Consider the following 17,169-nt stretch of genomic DNA (forward strand, 5'->3'; position numbering starts at 1 on the left):
AATTCTAGCAAAACAAAATCTGCCAATGGAACAAGTGAAAACTATCTTGATAAGATTTCTTGAAATGAGATTTTCAAGATTTATTGTCTAAAAAAATAAGTTCTTATATCTCACTGAAAAGTTACTCTTTAGGTGATTATGTCTTATTTTAAGTGTGATGAGATATTTTGACTAGAAATGAGAAAAATACACTTGGTAAGATTTTGATATTTGCAGTGTATTCTTAGGTAAATCATTGAGGCTTGAGTTAAGTGCAGAAGAGGCATCTTGATTAACACAGTATATATAATAATAATTTAAAGTTAAGGATAAAATTAGCGGATATTAATGTTTTGGATTATATCTTATCACCACAGTGAATGCTCAGTGCTCCTGTGACGAACTTCTTTCATCATTAACTCTGTTGCCGGTGTTTGTGTTTCAGTTCATTGACAGCGATGAGGACAACGATGGCTATGTGGACACAGATGAGGAAGTTTCTAATGGGAGAGTGAATCTTCTGAATGGCACTGGGCCTCCCTACTTCCATGGCTACCTCTACATGAAGAGTAGGTAGCTTTACCAAAACACTGCACAGGAGGCATGCAGAGGACTTGTGCACAGCTGAATGCAGCCTGTGTGGTTATGCACTCAGTGTTCGAAAGGCCATAGTTGACTTTGTTGATGGAGTTAGAACTGTACTGCACAGTCTCATGTTTTAGTCAGCTTTAGTTGCTGAATGCTCTAATACCACTGAGTGTTCTTGCTAAATATGAATGTTTTTCATATGTTAGATTGATTATGTTCGTCATGCCTTCCACTCTAAATGTCAGTTAGAAATTTTCTGGTGATCAGACAAGTAGAAAAAAAATGTCTTTCCTCAATTCTATTTGTATGATCAGAAGAAAATCTTGAACTAATACTTCATATGTTTTTGAGGTGGTACACTTGCACATACAGGTTTGTGACAAATTTAAGGAAAAATCTGATGGGAGTGGTCTCGTTTAAGACGCCAGTGCCTCCATCCATAGGACTCATGAGCTAGGAATGGTTTGACAACTGTGAAATGACACAAATGATAGATAGATAGATAGATAGATAGATAGATAGATAGATAGATAGATAGATAGATAGATAGATAGATAGATAGATAGATAGATAGATAGATAGATAGATAGATAGATAGATAGATAGATAGATAGATAGATAGATAGATAGATAGATAGATAGATAGATAGATAGATAGATAGATAGATAGGTACGTACATACGTACATACATACTTTATTAATCACAAGGAAAATTCAGGTATTCAGGTGCTTTGGATATAGCACAAGAAAACAAAAAGCAGACAGACCAAAACAGGGGGGTTAGTAGCCATGTTAACTAAGATTAGTATATATACTCTAAAAAATCTTGGTAAAGAACTTCCTCTGAATGAGGTTCCTGTACAATACTGTAAATAAAGACTTCTGACTGTATTTACACATTTCAGGGCACAGTGATATGAAGTGTAACAGTGATATAAAGCCCTATTCCCTGCCCTTTCAGTCACCAGAATGATCAAATACTGATTACTTTTAGGAGTGGGCTGTCTCCCACCATCACCAAAACACCACATGAGCATCTTCATGCATTCAGTTGAATTTAGAGACTTGTACAGTCACCACTAAGGGGTATTGAACCTTGAAGCAACAAAGACACTTACTATTTTTCTGTCCTTTAATTTACTGGTATATATCTGTGATTGCTCCAACCAGGGACCATTCCGTGTGGAGTTTGCATGTTCTGTCCACGTTTGCGTGGGTTCTCTCCATCCTAAGACATCCACTGATAGGTTAATTGGTCAATCTAAAAATTGCTCATAGGTGTGAATGTGAGAGTGATTGGTTGTTTGTCTCTATATGTCAGCCCTGTGATGAACTGGTGACTCGTCCAGGGTGTACCCCGCCTTTACCCGTAGGTGGCTGGAATATGCTCCAGCACCCCCCGAGACCCTAGTGAGGATAAAACAGGTTCAGAAGATGAATGAATGAATGTGTGTTTGTGCCTGTGTGTGCATTAGTGAGGGTGTTATGGATAACGTGTTGGTGTTTATCTCTTGGATTCAGCTTAAAATCTTATAAATAAATATGTTTTCTTTTCCTTCAGGTGGTCTGATGATCCCTTGGCGGCGGCGCTGGTGCGTGCTAAAGGACGAGACCTTTATGTGGTTCCGGGCAAAACAGGACTCCCTCAAATCTGGCTGGCTCTACAAGAAAGGAGGAGGAATGTCCACCTTGTCTCGACGCAACTGGAAGATGCGCTGGTTTGTTTTGCGGGAGTCAAAGCTCATGTACTTTGAGAATGACAGCGAGGAGAAGCTGAAGGGAACTATTGACATCCGCACAGCCAGGTAGGAGAAGACTGACAAGAAAATATACCTTTTCATGGGCTTAGTTTTTAAGAAAGAGAATAAAGTAAAGCTTATTTTGGTAAATCCTTGATCCATTTTAGGGAGATCGTGGACAATCATGAAAAAGAAAATGCACTGAATATTGTGACTGAGGAGAGGACTTACCACATCTATGCTGAGTCCCCTGAGGATGCAAGGTATATAATATAGATTTATTCTATAAAAATATATAACCCATTAACTGTGGCTGTTTTAATAAGTAGTGTTTTACATACTCATCACCTTACTGTAGCAGCAATCTGTGGATACAATGTTCCCCCTTGTGGTCGCCAATGGAAGTTCAAGTTGCAATTTTTCACTCGTGTTTGCTGACTTCTTCCTTGATTTATTTTCTCAACTCCCTCTGACCCCATTCAGCGGTTGGTTCAATGTGCTGAGTCGGGTCCACAGCGCCAGCCCGGAGCAGCTCATGGAGATGCACCATGAACAGGCCAACCCAAAGAATGCAGTGGTTAGTGCTGTTTTACCTCTCCACTGCCTGGGCCCCAGCCTCAAGCAGATTTTTTTGGTGATGCATGTAACTAGATCATGTGATGTACAGAACTGGGTCGTATTCTGAAACACAGAGATTTATAAGTGTTTATTGTTATGGACATTTACATGTTGTAGTGAAGTCAATGCAAACTGTCCAGGCAGAGAAAATTCCCATCCTAGATTTAACAAAGTAAAGAGGTAAGGTCCTTCCATTGGAGTATTACTGCAGTGATTAATATGTTTCAGCTGCAACAAATTATATAACTGTAACTGATGCAGTGAGGAGCTTCTCATTTCTTGAACAACCATTGATTTGCCAAGGAGCATAAATATTAGACTGTAGGCAATGAAAAGAAGTCATATGTGGTCTGATGAGTCCAGATTGACCCTGTTCCAGAGTGAGGGTGAGAGGAGAGGCAGATGGACTGATTACCCATCATGCCTAGTGCCTACAGTGCAAGCCTGTGGGGGCAGTGTTATGATCGGGGGTTAATTCAGTTGGTCAGGTCTAGGTTCAGCAACATTATGTGTCCAAAAAAATGTTGGAAATAAATGATATTGTATGAGCTTATTGAAATGATGCCATGGTGAATATGACCTATAGTTAAAGCTAAAGATGGTTCAGCAAAATATGTTGTTTATGGGTGGACTATGTAAATTTAGGTAACCAAAAATAAATCACGCCCACACATCCAAAAACTGACACATTAAGCAAAATATACCAAAAGGTATATATGTAATGTAGTCAGTTTAGGAACAGAATCTCTTTATAAGACCTTAGAAAACAGATGGTGATGCTTCGGAGAAAGGTACATTTGGGTGCTTCTATGAAATTGGGTACATTTTGGTATCTGGCAGTTTTACAGCTTTTTAGCCCCAATAATAAAAAAGAAATTTAGACATATTTCTCCCCAGGATGTACTTAATGAGGACCTCAGATAAATGCAAAAAAATATATACTCTTACTCTGAGTCATCCAATAATTAATGAATTTTTAATAAAATATTGGGGCCAAAAATAGGACCAAAATTAGGGCATGAAAAACTACCTAGGTATCAGTGCATTTTATCTGGACCACATGGCTTGAGATGGTCTTATTTAGTGTTATAAATAAACACAGTGTTTAATTTGAGGATCCTAGTGGTTTTTCCAATCTAGACGTGGGTTTTTCTCAAATTGGCGGCCTCATTCCAAGTTTTGTATGTAACCCATCGTGTCCACTTGTGCTACATGTGAAACCTGCCCATTTAAACACAAATAAATCACAAATGATTTTGCAACAGTGGTCATTTTTGTCAAACACTCTGCCTTCCATAATTAGTTAGATTCCCAAAATGTACCTGTGAGAGAATAAAGAGATATTAAAAAAAATAGTAGCGTGTAATTTTCATGTCCTTTTGTCCATATTACATGCAGATTTTTGTATTAAATATAATGTAAAATATTGTAAAAATGTGTTTTATCTGAAAAATAGTTTCTCTTTTATCTCATTAAATATTTATTTTTTAAAATAGACCCAAAGTGCTTCCAAACTTGCTTCATAACATTAGTCTATATTTGGTTTGAATTTTTAGCCCCCATGTCCTGTTTTTAGGGACCAGTTTCTGAGAAGCACCCAAATATAATGTTTCATTAATGAAATTTGCGATTTAACAACAAATAATTTATTATAAATTGTGTTTTCTTCCTGAGTTAAACCTGAAAATCTGAGAATTAAATGAATTAAAAGCTTATGATGTTATTTTAATTTCACTCCTCCTCATTTCCAGGGCACTCTAGATGTGGGTTTGATTGATTCAGTTTGTGCATCAGACAACCCTGACAGGTAAGAGACGAACCAACAAACATAACCCAAACTGACCCTTTATAAATGTATTTACTGGTGAACACTGCTGATATAATGGCAATCATGACTAGAGTATGTGTGTTTCTTGTACCAGACCAAACTCATTTGTGATCATCACTGCAAACCGGGTGATCCACTGCAACACGGACACACCTGAGGAGATGCACCACTGGATCGGCCTACTGCAGAAATCCAAAGGAGACTCCAGAGTTGACGGCCAGGAGTTTCTAGTCAGAGGCGAGTTAGCTGATGCACACTTTGGATGTTGGACAGATTGAGAATCAATTGATGCTCTTGTATCGGAGGTGGTAAAGGCTTCAGAAACACTTAGGCTGATATTATGTCAAAACATCAAAATTCCATGACTTTGCAAAAAGAAAATACTGACAGTATATCAAAAGGAATCTAACCTACTCTTTAATAGTAACTGATCAATAATTGATGTATAAATTCTTCTTCCTTTAGGCTGGCTGCATAAAGAGATGAAGTCTGGAGCTAAAAGCACCTCTCTAAAACTGAAGAAGCGCTGGTTTGTTCTCACCAGTAACTCCTTGGACTATTACAAATCATCAGAACGCAGCGCCTCCAAGTTGGGAACTCTGGTTCTCAACAGCCTCTGCTCGGTGGTGCAGCCAGATGAGAAAGTCTTCAAGGACACCGGTTAGTTGCAGAAACAGCAGACATAAAATAGAGGTAGTTTGTAATAGTAAACTCAATGCAGTGGCAGATTGAGAAAATTTTACATGGAGAGGTAAGAGATCTAGGCAAGGTAGCGTTAGACATCCTCAGTGCAGTATATGAAAGTCCACTGTATCCAAATGGAGTCAACAAAAGATCCACTGAAACACTTTAAAACTGTTTATTGCCTCGGCCACGGAGGTAATGTTTTCATCAGGATTTGTTTGTTTGTTTGTTTGTTTGTTTGTTTGTTTGTTTGTTTGTTTGTTTGTTAGCAAGATAACTCAAAAAATTATGGAAGGCTTTTATGAAATTTTCAGGAAATGTTGATACTGGCACAAGGAACAAATGGTGAAATTTTGGTGGTGATGGGGGGGTGATGTTTCTTTGTCTGTCTGTTAGTAAGATAACTCAAAAAGTTATGGAAGGATTTTGATGAAATTTTCAGGAAATGTTGATACTGGCACAAGGAAAAATGATGAAATTTTGGTGGTGATGGGGGGCGACTGGTCTACCTTGGTGGAGGTCTGTGCTCTCCGAGTGCTTTTCTAGTTGTATCATTATCCCTTCTAAGAAAACAAAGACAGTACTTAGGCTTAAATGAAACAAAGGTTCTTCAAAGAACAGAAAAAGACTGATATCAGCCATCTGTTTTAGGAGAGTTTAAGATGTCACACAAGTGAGTCACTTTCATCACCTTTAGCATTCATTCAATTCATTAGAAATGTATTTTAATTTTGATTTTGTGTGTTAAAATGTCACCTGGGGAAATTGACTTCACCTGCAAGAACATTATGTTTACAATCATTTTTTTTTGGTTGAATTGATCTTTTATTTCAATGTTATGAAAGGCATTTCAGATTTATATTTATTTCTCATTTCAGTATATAAAATACACAGAAGCAAATCACTGTACTCAGGTCCCGATTGTCAGCAGCCTTTAGTAAATACTATAAAATACTGATAAAAATACTAAAATACTGATTAAAAAAAAAAAAAACAATAACCCCCCCCCTTAAATAGTTGCCCATAAATAACTAAGAGTTATTTGGACATACAAGTGGACAGTATCATTTTAAGGACATTAAAGTTGGGATTGCAGCTAGGGTGGCAAGGCTCTACAGTAGAGGATCCACCCCTGGCTTAATGGGCACTAATTTGTCTTTTGTGTGTTTCTCACTCAGGCTACTGGAATATAATCGTCCATGGGCGTAAACATTCTTACCGCCTCTACACCAAAATGCTGAATGAAGCCATGCGGTGGGCGAATGCCATTCAGGGAGCCATAGACAGCAAAGTTCCCATTGAAACACCAACTCAACAACTCATCAGGGACATTAAGGTATTAAATAATTCACTTTCTGTCTTGTTTTATGTGGTTGCTATTAATTGACTTGTAACTACTAGTTGCAGTGTCGAACTAAGATAATTATGTGTGTGTCCAATATGCAACATGCTGTATTTACTAATTATATTTAATGTGAAATCTAATCTTAGCATTTGGGCATTTAATTTTATTTAACACCGATCCTTTTCAGTCATGCAAACCTTTGCCAGGGACACACTCTGTAGTAAAGTGAGGTACTTCTACTCACTACGTGTGCTGTGATTTTCTTTTAGTTTTGGTTTTGCCTTTTAAAAAATAGTCACCTCTTTTTCTTACCTTGCATTCACCTTTTCTTGGATTTGCTGCACTAGTTATATCCACTGGAAGTATTATGATTTTCCTGTCTGTGTGATGAGCTAATTTGTTTATTTATTGATGGATTTTGCGGTGGAGTTGAGTATGTGAGTATTCTGAGATCACTCACCCAGTTTTCTGTCTGTAAAGGAGAGCAGTCTGAATGTGGAGGCTGTGGAGCAGACATACTGGAGGAACCCCATCCTGAGATATACCCAGCATCCTTTGCACTCCCCTCTTCTACCTCTGCCATATGGAGATGTCAGCATCCACTGTGAGTTTTGCAGCCTGCAGATATTGGCTCCTGTTAGCACCCCACTGCTACTAACGTCTGTGGGTTCAGACAGAGACACTCGATTAAGCCAAAAACATGACGTAATGTTAGGATTCTGTTGATGTTACACAGAAATATGTGTTGAAATGGAGTAAGACATAATGCTATGACCTTACTAAAACATTAAGCATGAGGTAAAATGACATATCCTCTAGCATTATTTAAAATTGTACAATCTGTGAGGCAAGGCAGGTTTATTTATATACCACATTTCATGTACAATACAATTCAAAGTGCTTTACATAAAACATTAAAAGCTTTACAGCATGGAAGCAATGAAAAGTGTAGGCATGAGAAAAAAAACAAAAAAACAGATAAATAGATAAAACAGATTAACAGATAAAACAGATGAAAACTTTAAGCTTAAAAGAAAAAGTGCAGATCTGAACTGATGAATAAAAACTATTCAAATGCAGCTGAGAACAGGTGGGTCTTTAACCTGGATTTAAATAAACTGAGTGTTTCAGCTGATCTGAGGCTTTCTGGAAGTTTGTTTTAGACATGTGGAGCATAAAAGCTGTAATTATGTAAATGCATGACATTTTCTTGTTTCCCTATAAATTCACTATCAAGCTTTATATTTCAACATTACCAATTTTCTGATGTCACAAATCCTTACATTTTTGGTAAGAATGGGGAAAATTTCTCCTTTTGGCAGATGAAGTGAAGTGTCTGCACAACATTATTCTGAATACTGATCGTCCAAGACTGCAGGGAATGTATTAATGGAAAATACTTCTTTTGAGACAAAGAGGGCTTTAACATGCAGCTTTTAAAGTATTGTAATCATGTCTGTCTGTTTCTCACAGTGCAAAAGGAAAAGGGTTATACCAGCCTGCAAGATGAAGCCGTGAAGATTTTCAACTCACTGCAGGAAATGGAAGCAGTGTCAGATCCTGTGCCAATCATCCAGGGAATCCTGCAGACCTGTCAGGACCTGAGGTCACTAAGAGATGAGGTCTACTGTCAGCTGATCAAACAAACCAATCACGTCCCTCACCCCAACAGTCCTGCCAATCGCGCTCACTGGCATCTCCTGACCTGTATGAGCTGCACCTTCCTGCCGAGCCGAGGCATCCTACGCTACCTCAAGTTTCACCTCAAAAGGTACAGAACCGAACACAGTTTTCAACCAAACTTTTTCTAAAGAATTAATGTTTGCTATTTTAGGTGTAATCCCAGAAAGTTTAGAGGGAAATAACCAAAAATACCTTTTGCAAATTTTTACATGCATTACTATCAAGTGGTTGAAACCTGAACCTCCCACATATAACATTTGGATTGAGAAAGTGAGGGAAATCTATCAGATGGAGCGAATTACTTATGTACTTAGAATTCAGGGAGAGCTATTTACGAAGAGATGGAGTCCCATGATTAGCCTTTTAATGCAACACTGGAAAAAATCCAAATCTTACCAAGTGTATTTTTCTCATTTCTAGTCAAAATATCTCACCTCACTTAAAAGAAGACATAATCACCTAAAGAGTAACTTTTCAGTGAGACTTATTTTTAGACAATAGATCTTGAAAATCTAATTTCAAGAAATCTTACCCAAGATAATTTTCACTCATTCCATTGGCAGATTTTTTTGCCTGAATTAAGCAAAAAAAATCTTGAATTATGCAAAAAAAAATCTTGAATTAAGTAAAAGTTACTATTTAGGTGATTATGTATTATTTAAGTGTGGTTAGATATTTAGACTAGAAATGAGAAAAATACACTTGGTAAGATTTGGATTTTTGCAGTGAATAAACATTCAGAAGTGGTCATTTACATGAATGTTTTTTTGTTGGGGTTTTTTGTCTCTTATAGTGTCATTCATGTTTAATTTTTGACTAATTGTAATCAATATCTACTGCAGATATCCATATTTTTTCATATATGTCATATGGGGATGTTTGATTAGATATGTTTATCTATGTAATGTGTTGTATATTTGTATGAGCAAAACTAAATAAAAATTAAGTAAAAAAAAAAAAAAGGTACAGAACCACATCTGAACACTTTCATTATTAGTCCTGACGTCACACATTCCAGCTGGTTGAAAGTATGACTGGTTTCGTCCTTGTGTCTGTGTGTTTTCCCAGGATTAAGGAGCTGTTCCCTGGTACAGAGATCGAATTGTTCGCCCATTTCATTGGTGAGTCTCTGAAGAAGACCAAAACCAGGGAGTTTGTTCCCTCCCAAGAGGAAATCATGGCACTGCTTACCAGACAAGAAATGACCACCACAGTCTACTGCCACGGAGGAGGCTCCTGCAAGATCTCCATTAACTCACACACCACTGCTGGAGAGGTAAGGACACTGCACCTGTGCTGCAAAAACAGAAATACTACAAAGAAGCCACATGCACTTAAATATGACTAATATGACTACTGCTCTGTAATGAAAATACAGTTTTGCTTGGTTAAAACTTGAAGAAAACTCAAGTCATCAGCCTTAAAATTGAAAAGATAATATCCGTGTTGGATTAATTAAGCAACAAAAACACAATATTATTAAATTTAAACACCGTGCAACTTATCTTACTCTTAACATAAGGAAATTTAATCTTTTTCCTCTGGTGTGATATTATGAAAACCACTGTCTTTTCTTATTACCAGTTAAATCTAGTTCAATATGAGCCTGAGTATCTTATTAAGATAATAATAATACATCGGTTTTATACAGCGCTTTTCTAAGTACTCAAAGACGCTAAGATAAAGTTATGTATGTTAGATATGTATTGGAAAAATGTATCTAATAGCAAAAATCCCCTCTTAGAAACCCATTCTTACATTAACAACATATGATGACCCTTGCATAACCATTAACACCATCCCTTAGAGCACAGTTCCCTGTTAACATGTCACCTTTTAATGAACTTCTTCTTTTACTTCTTCTTTACAACACTGACACATGCAGTTCCAGTATTGTTCTAGTCATCAACTTTACCATAAAGGCTAGGAGGGAATGACTGTTTACTGCTCAGTATATTAAATACTCAGTGTGATCTTTACAGACCTTTGTTGCTCTCCATTTACAAGCTTTTTAATAATATCACAAAACAAAACAGACAAAACTCTCAAGCTTGATAGAATTTATTCAGATTTCCACCATAGTGTGCAATTTAGAGACTCAGTGGGCTGTATATAAAATAAACAGCAGTAAAAATTTAAAAAAAACAATGGATAAATGAATAGAATATATAGTATAGTATAGTATAGTATAGTATAGTATAGTATAGTATAGTATGGTATGGTATGGTATGGTATGGTATGGTATGGTATACATTAGTATAGTATAGTATAGTGTAGTGTAGTATAGTATAGTATAGAATGGTATGGTATAGTATAGTGTAGTATAGTATAGTATAGTATGGTATAGTATAGATTAGTATAGTATAGCATAGCATAGTATAGTAAAGTATAGACCAGTATTGTATAGTATAGTTGTTTGGATTAAAGACTGAAAACCAAAATAAATTGCATATAAAAGATTGAAATAAAAATATTTTAAAAGTCAGGTGTAATATAGTAAAACTAAAATATGTACTGTGTTTCCGTAAAGTGCTTTAATACTGATGTAAAAACCTGTTTTTTCAGTTTACCTTTAGATAAGTCAACTGAACCGGCCTGTGTTATGTGAACATGTAGATGATTCCATACATCACAGTTATTTGACATGCTAAATGACTTGGTGATTATTGAATTTGTTCACGATCGTCATTGTTGTGTTCAGGTGGTGGAGAAGCTGATCCGAGGTCTGGCCATGGAGGACAGCAGGAACATGTTCGCCCTGTTCGAACACAACAACTCCATAGACAGAGCAGTGGAGAGCAGGGTGCTTGTGGCCGATGTTCTGGCTAAATTTGAACGGTATGTTAAATGTCGGTGTATATTCCATTAGATGCTGTATTTGGCTGTGAGTTCCTGATGTGTACGTGACAGATCTGTGGTTGTTTTTGCTCATTCTCTCCAGACTGGCTGGCAGTGAAGAAGCAGAGGAGGATGGCCAGTGGAAACTCTACTTCAAACTCTACTGCTTCCTGGATGTGGAAAGCATGCCAAAAGAAGGAGTGGAGTTTGCATTCATGTTTGAGCAGGTGTGGTTATGTTATCACGTTTCAGGGAATCCTTTTTTATCACATATATTGCAGTTCATTGGTCAAAGAACCAGTCAGATCATTTACTTCAGGAAAAATACTAGTACCACTCTACTACAAGTACAGAAAGCCAGGGTTTTTCCACTCAGAGTTGGAACCATCCTGACCAAATATACTGTGCTTGCTGATGATATACTTATTACCAGCCATAAATTTTTGAAATTCCAATAATTATATAATTGATAATTTATAAGATATTTATTATTATAATGAATCAGGTAAAACATGGGTTATTTTGGTCAGAGATTTACTGATTATCTTGTTGTCAGATTAATGTGTTTAGATAGATAGCATCCTTTATTGAGGGTCACAAAGAAACAAATAGATAAATACAGTAATACATTGTCCTGGATCTGTACAAGAAACTCCATGCCTTACTACATGCTTGTTTCTCCATGAAAATCTGTATGGAAAATCATGACACTGTGCTAAAAGTGTGAAAATATTCATAGCAAACATGAGAGAAATATCCAGTATCATACTCTGCTGTTTTATCTTTGCCTTTTTTCATTGTCCGCCGTGAGTTTAAAGTAATAAAACAATTTTCTCAACCCTTAAATTATTATTATTATTATTATTAGTAGTAGTAGTAGTAGTAGTAGTAGTAGTAGTAGTAGTAGTAGTAGTAGTATTACCACCTTGCTACTTGTTGTTTCTACTAGTACTTTACAATGTGCAATTCCCTGTTTTTTTTTCCAATACCGTTTTCTTTTTTAGAGTTCTTTTTTTTTTTTTTTTTTTGTTTTTGCTATTTTTACCTCCGCCAAGGAGGTTATGTTTTTGCCAGGGTTTGTTTGTCTGTCTGTTTGTTTGTCTGTCCGTTAGTGTGCAACATAACTCAAAAAGTTATGGACAGATTTTGATGAAATTTTCAGGGTTTGTTGGAAATGGGATAAGGAAGAAATGATTAACTTTTGGGGGTGATCTGGAAGAAATCCTGGATTCTGGATCACTTTGAAATTTTCGTTAACATTGTGGTAAATGGGGCCAAAATTTTCGTTTCCCAATATCTCGCTTAATTATTGACCAAAACTCATGAAATTTAACTCAGGAATTGACAATGGGGTCCTCTATCAAATTTCAAAGGCTGATCCGGATCTGATCCAGAAGGCGGATTTTATTTTAAAAAATAATTGTAGGATTTGTATTACCGATTATGTGGGGAATTTTTGTGCTTGGCGGAGGTCTGCGCTCTCCGAGTGCTTTTCTAGTCTTGTAGTATTTCTGAGGGTTTTGCCCAAAGGATCAGTAAAGTTCTATCTAAATCTAATCTAATCTAATCTAATCTAAAGCAAGACTTCCTGCTTACCCTTATCACAGACTTGTTTACTGGGCAGGAATAGGATGAAAGCTGGCATCAGAAAAGTAACTAAAGTTGTCAGACAAATGTTGGGCAGTAAAAAGTAGAGGATTTGTCTCTCAGATGTAGTGGAGTACCTTAAATATAAAGTTAAATATGTCATTGTCCTTATTGCATAAATGCCTAAATCATATTTTTGGTCAAATTGTGATATTTGCATAAAATGAAGCAGCAGTGTTAGGAATAAAATTACGCAGATGCCACAATTTAGTCAGAAATATGACTTAATTATACTATGAGGCTAACAATATTTAAAATATTCAATTAAAGTACCAGTCCTTAAAGTTTTTACTGTACGTTTCAAGAGTATAAGTTGTATTTCACCATTGTTGAGGTTGTCGTTAATACTGAGGGTCTTTGTCATCCCTCCAGGCTCATGAGAGTTTGACCCGAGGACACTTCCCTGCCCGTGAGGAGACCCTGCAGCATCTGGCCGCTCTACGCCTGCAGTTCCTATATGGAGACAAAGCACGGGTCACCTGGAGTCTGGAAAACGTCTACCCCGTGGGCCGCCTGCGCACTCGAATCCTCCAGTTTACCAAGGTGGGCGGAGCCTCGGGGTCAGGCCAGACTCTGGAGCGCCGGAGGACGAGCTTCCTAGACGGGACCCTGCGTCGAGGGTTGAAGACGGGCTCCATGAAGAAGCAGCGCATGGAGGAGGAGCAGATGCTGGAGATGTGGATAAAGGAGGAGATGTCTGCCACCAGGGCCAGCATCGTGGAGAAGTGGTCTCGCTTCAAAGGCCTGGACCAGCACCAGGCCATGCTCAAGTACATGACTATTATCAAAGAGTGGCCCGGCTATGGATCCACACTGTTTGATGTGGAGGTAAATCAGGTTTTAATCTCACTAAAAGGGATGCATTGATTTGTTTTTTCTCACGCTTCTGATCTGAGGACAATGAAGCCTTTTATTTAGAACTTTACATCAAATGCACAGTCAAGTATGAAATAAAATATTAGTACATTAAGTTTATAATATTAAAAGTTAAATAGAAAAATTAGAGAAATTAGAGTTGTGATTAAAATACATACATGCTTTGAGTATTAAAGCTGTAGTACTTGATAAGTTTTTGGCATCATTGGGCAAATAATCCTTTATTACCATTCAGTGTATTTTAATTCAAGCGGTCTGAGAGAAAAGAACAATTTCACTTGTGTCGACTCAGACTGCAGAAAATCTACCCTGTAATACAGACAAATAGGGGGTTAAATACATGATTGACAACTATAATAACCAATCACCGATCAGATTCAGTTAGATGTGATTCTATTGCTATGATCTGTAGCTCGACAGTCTTCTCCTTTCCAAAATAGCATCAGGTCATCTATATTTATATTTTTTTTTTTTTTTTTTTTTGATGTGGAGTGAGCTGCAGAAGGACGGAGTTTATTTTTAATATTTCAGTTTTTTCCCTGATTTTGGTTCATGTAGCTTTAAATGTATTAGATCTAAAACCAAGGCAAAACTAACATAACACTGTTTAATACAGCAGCAGAAGTATTACTGAACACAGGTCTAGCTTAAATATTATTATGTAAAATATGCTTTCAAGGTTAAACTACCACAGCACAATAAGGCTCACACAAATATAGTCCAGTTGAGGGAAAATACTTCTATAAATAGCCACAAATTATAGAATAAAATGAAACAGTAGATGTTTTTTCCATCCAATATATCATAAAATCACACAGCACCCACCTTCAGTACTGATCTAGAACAGTAGACCCCTGCTGTAGTTGCCAACACATGGATGATCATGATGATGAAAACTGTGTGTTTGTTGTTCCCAGTGTAAAGAAGGAGGCTTCCCTCATGACCTGTGGTTAAGTGTGAGTGCTGAGAACGTGTCTGTCTACAAGAGAGGAGAGCCCAAACCTCTGGAGACCTTCCCGTACGAGCACATCATTTTCTTCGGTGCTCCACAGCCCTGCACTTACAAGATTACCGTGGATGAAAGAGAGATGTTCTTTGAAACACCTCAGGTGAACATTTGTTATACAACACATCTTCAGCTTTGCATCTGTGCTTCTTTTCTCTTCTTTTGACTGTGTCTCATCTACTCTTTGACAGGTTGGAGAGATCACGAAGATCATGAAAGCCTACATAAACATGATTGTAAAAAAGCGGTGCAGTGTGAAGTCTGTTTCCAGTTACGGCACTAACTGGATCAGGTGATTGACTGGACACAGTTCAGTCTCAGCACCAGGACGCCTGCCCAGGACGTAGACATGAGAGGAGGAACGAATCGCCTCGACACACAGAGTGTTTCAGAGCTTTTGACTGACTTGAAAAGTTACACAGACTGAGTCCATCCAAAAAGATTCCTTTCAAAGGAGACAGAAAGAAACGTGTTATTCCTTTACTGCTAATGGTAAAAAGTGGGAACATTGTTGCATCTGAACCATTTTAAGCTTTATTGCTTTTCTGAGTGTTGTTTTCCTCAATGCAATCTATATTTTACTGATATGTTACACTGGTCATTTCTCATACGCTACTTGAAATGTACTTCAGGTGTCTTTTTATGGATTTTTTTTTAACCTTTGGTATGACATGAGAAGGTGTGCAAGTTCTTTCTCTACCATAAGCTACATCACAATTGAAAATACAATTGAAACGTGAATTCCGTTTAATTTTGACAGGAATCTATTTCTTTTAAGCCCACTTCCCAGAAGACGAAGAAATATGCTGCAAAAATCCTTTAAGAGAATTGTCATTTTTCTGCAGGTTTTTTCTGCAGAGTAATGCGGCCCATTTTAATGAATGTTTTCCTGAATGGAGATTCCCTCAGGTTGTGTGTAATTTATAAATGTCATCATACCAGGGAGATGATCTCCTGTTCCTTGCCTTATTTCAATTCTTATTTTAGGTGTTTTAGAGTAAGAGTGTCAGTGCAGATGTGGCCTTTCAGGAATTGTCAGTGTTGAGAAACCCAGTTAAATGTGCCACAAAAGCACATTCCATGAGGAAGAGAATGCCTTTTTTTAATAGTCAAGTAAATGCAGCAAACTAATGAGATCAAGGTGAATAACCACTGCATCAGCAGAGATGCAACATCTGTAACCACTTCAGTAAAGTTTTCTCAAAAGGCACAGCTTACTAAATTCAGTTAAACTATCTGTACTCCTCTGCTAGAACAAATATTCTGCGTGTTCTGAGTTAGGTATGTTGAAACTCCTTTTGTACCTGTTCAAGGATGAGTTTTGAGAGCAGTCGTGATATTGCTTGTTTGATGGGTGTCTGTCTAAAGAGTGTTTTTATTGTGTGTGTTTTTCTCAGTGATGACAAAGGCCATGTGTGGGTGGGGTATTTATTTAATGAAGTATCAGTGAATTTGTTGAGGTTAACAGACTCAGAGGGTGGAACAGTGTGCTGGAAATGTAAAAATGTAATTTTGCTTGTACTTTTGTTTTTCTATTATTTGTGTATTCAGGGACACACAATTTATGCAATTCAGAAATAGACAACTTGTTCATAAGTTAATATGGATTGTTTCCATTTTGTGCTGTTTCTGAGATTTTGTCAAAGTTAAATTAACCTAGATGTGTTGCCCTTAACACCAAACAGGCCCAGTTTTTTCATTGTCATGTTTTCATGCTAATCCAAGGTTGTTTCATATTCTCAGCCAATGTCAAAGATTTGAACTAATGCCAATTAATCTTCAGTATAGTCCACAGTGAGATATGATCCAAATAGATTACATTTTGAGCTTAGTATTTACCTCACATTGCATTACACACATTGCGTCTTCCATTATTCTCATACATACACACAAAAGGCTATCTGGTCAGCTGCCGGCGGCCACACCAGAGACTGATCTTGCCATCGATGATGACTGTATTTCTGATTGTTTTGAAGGAAAAAAAAGTCAGAAAATGTTTTATATCAGAATTTAAAGATGCTTTAATAAATTATTGTATTTCAAGATGTTGTCAATTTTTTATCCATTGCATTTTAAAAAGTAGATTTTTTAAATTTGTCTACAAATTCTGTGGAGTTCAAGCTCTATGCATGGGATACTAAACATGAACATAGACAATAGCCCCAGAGTCAGAGCCAGTGTTAAAAAACAAAAACAAAACAAAACTGGAATTTTTGACCAGATTGCATTGGTTCACCTTTGGCTCATTCTTTGGTTAAATGCCTAAACTTGAACCAACAGAATATATAATTGTGGTTGAGGTTACAGCCATACAATGATCCATCTTTACCCAAGTGT

General features: G+C 37.0%; 1 protein-coding gene across 1 annotated transcript in view; it reads left to right on the forward strand.

Moving 5' to 3' along the window:
* Positions 1-16,875, forward strand: part of myo10l3 (myosin X, like 3) — a 100,110-nt gene extending 83,235 nt beyond the window's left edge. The window contains 16 exon segments of the mRNA XM_030124661.1: positions 425-548; positions 2,130-2,373; positions 2,475-2,570; positions 2,791-2,884; positions 4,677-4,732; positions 4,848-4,990; positions 5,219-5,413; positions 6,616-6,773; positions 7,263-7,386; positions 8,256-8,553; positions 9,534-9,741; positions 11,167-11,303; positions 11,407-11,530; positions 13,323-13,778; positions 14,744-14,935; positions 15,024-16,875. Coding sequence (XP_029980521.1) covers positions 425-548; positions 2,130-2,373; positions 2,475-2,570; positions 2,791-2,884; positions 4,677-4,732; positions 4,848-4,990; positions 5,219-5,413; positions 6,616-6,773; positions 7,263-7,386; positions 8,256-8,553; positions 9,534-9,741; positions 11,167-11,303; positions 11,407-11,530; positions 13,323-13,778; positions 14,744-14,935; positions 15,024-15,128 — 2,754 coding nt within the window. The 3' untranslated portion in view covers positions 15,129-16,875.
* Positions 16,876-17,169: the final 294 nt, after the last annotated feature.

The sequence above is a fragment of the Sphaeramia orbicularis genome, chromosome 21 (genome assembly GCF_902148855.1).
Source record: "Sphaeramia orbicularis chromosome 21, fSphaOr1.1, whole genome shotgun sequence".
Classification (NCBI taxonomy): Eukaryota; Metazoa; Chordata; class Actinopteri; order Kurtiformes; family Apogonidae; genus Sphaeramia; species Sphaeramia orbicularis.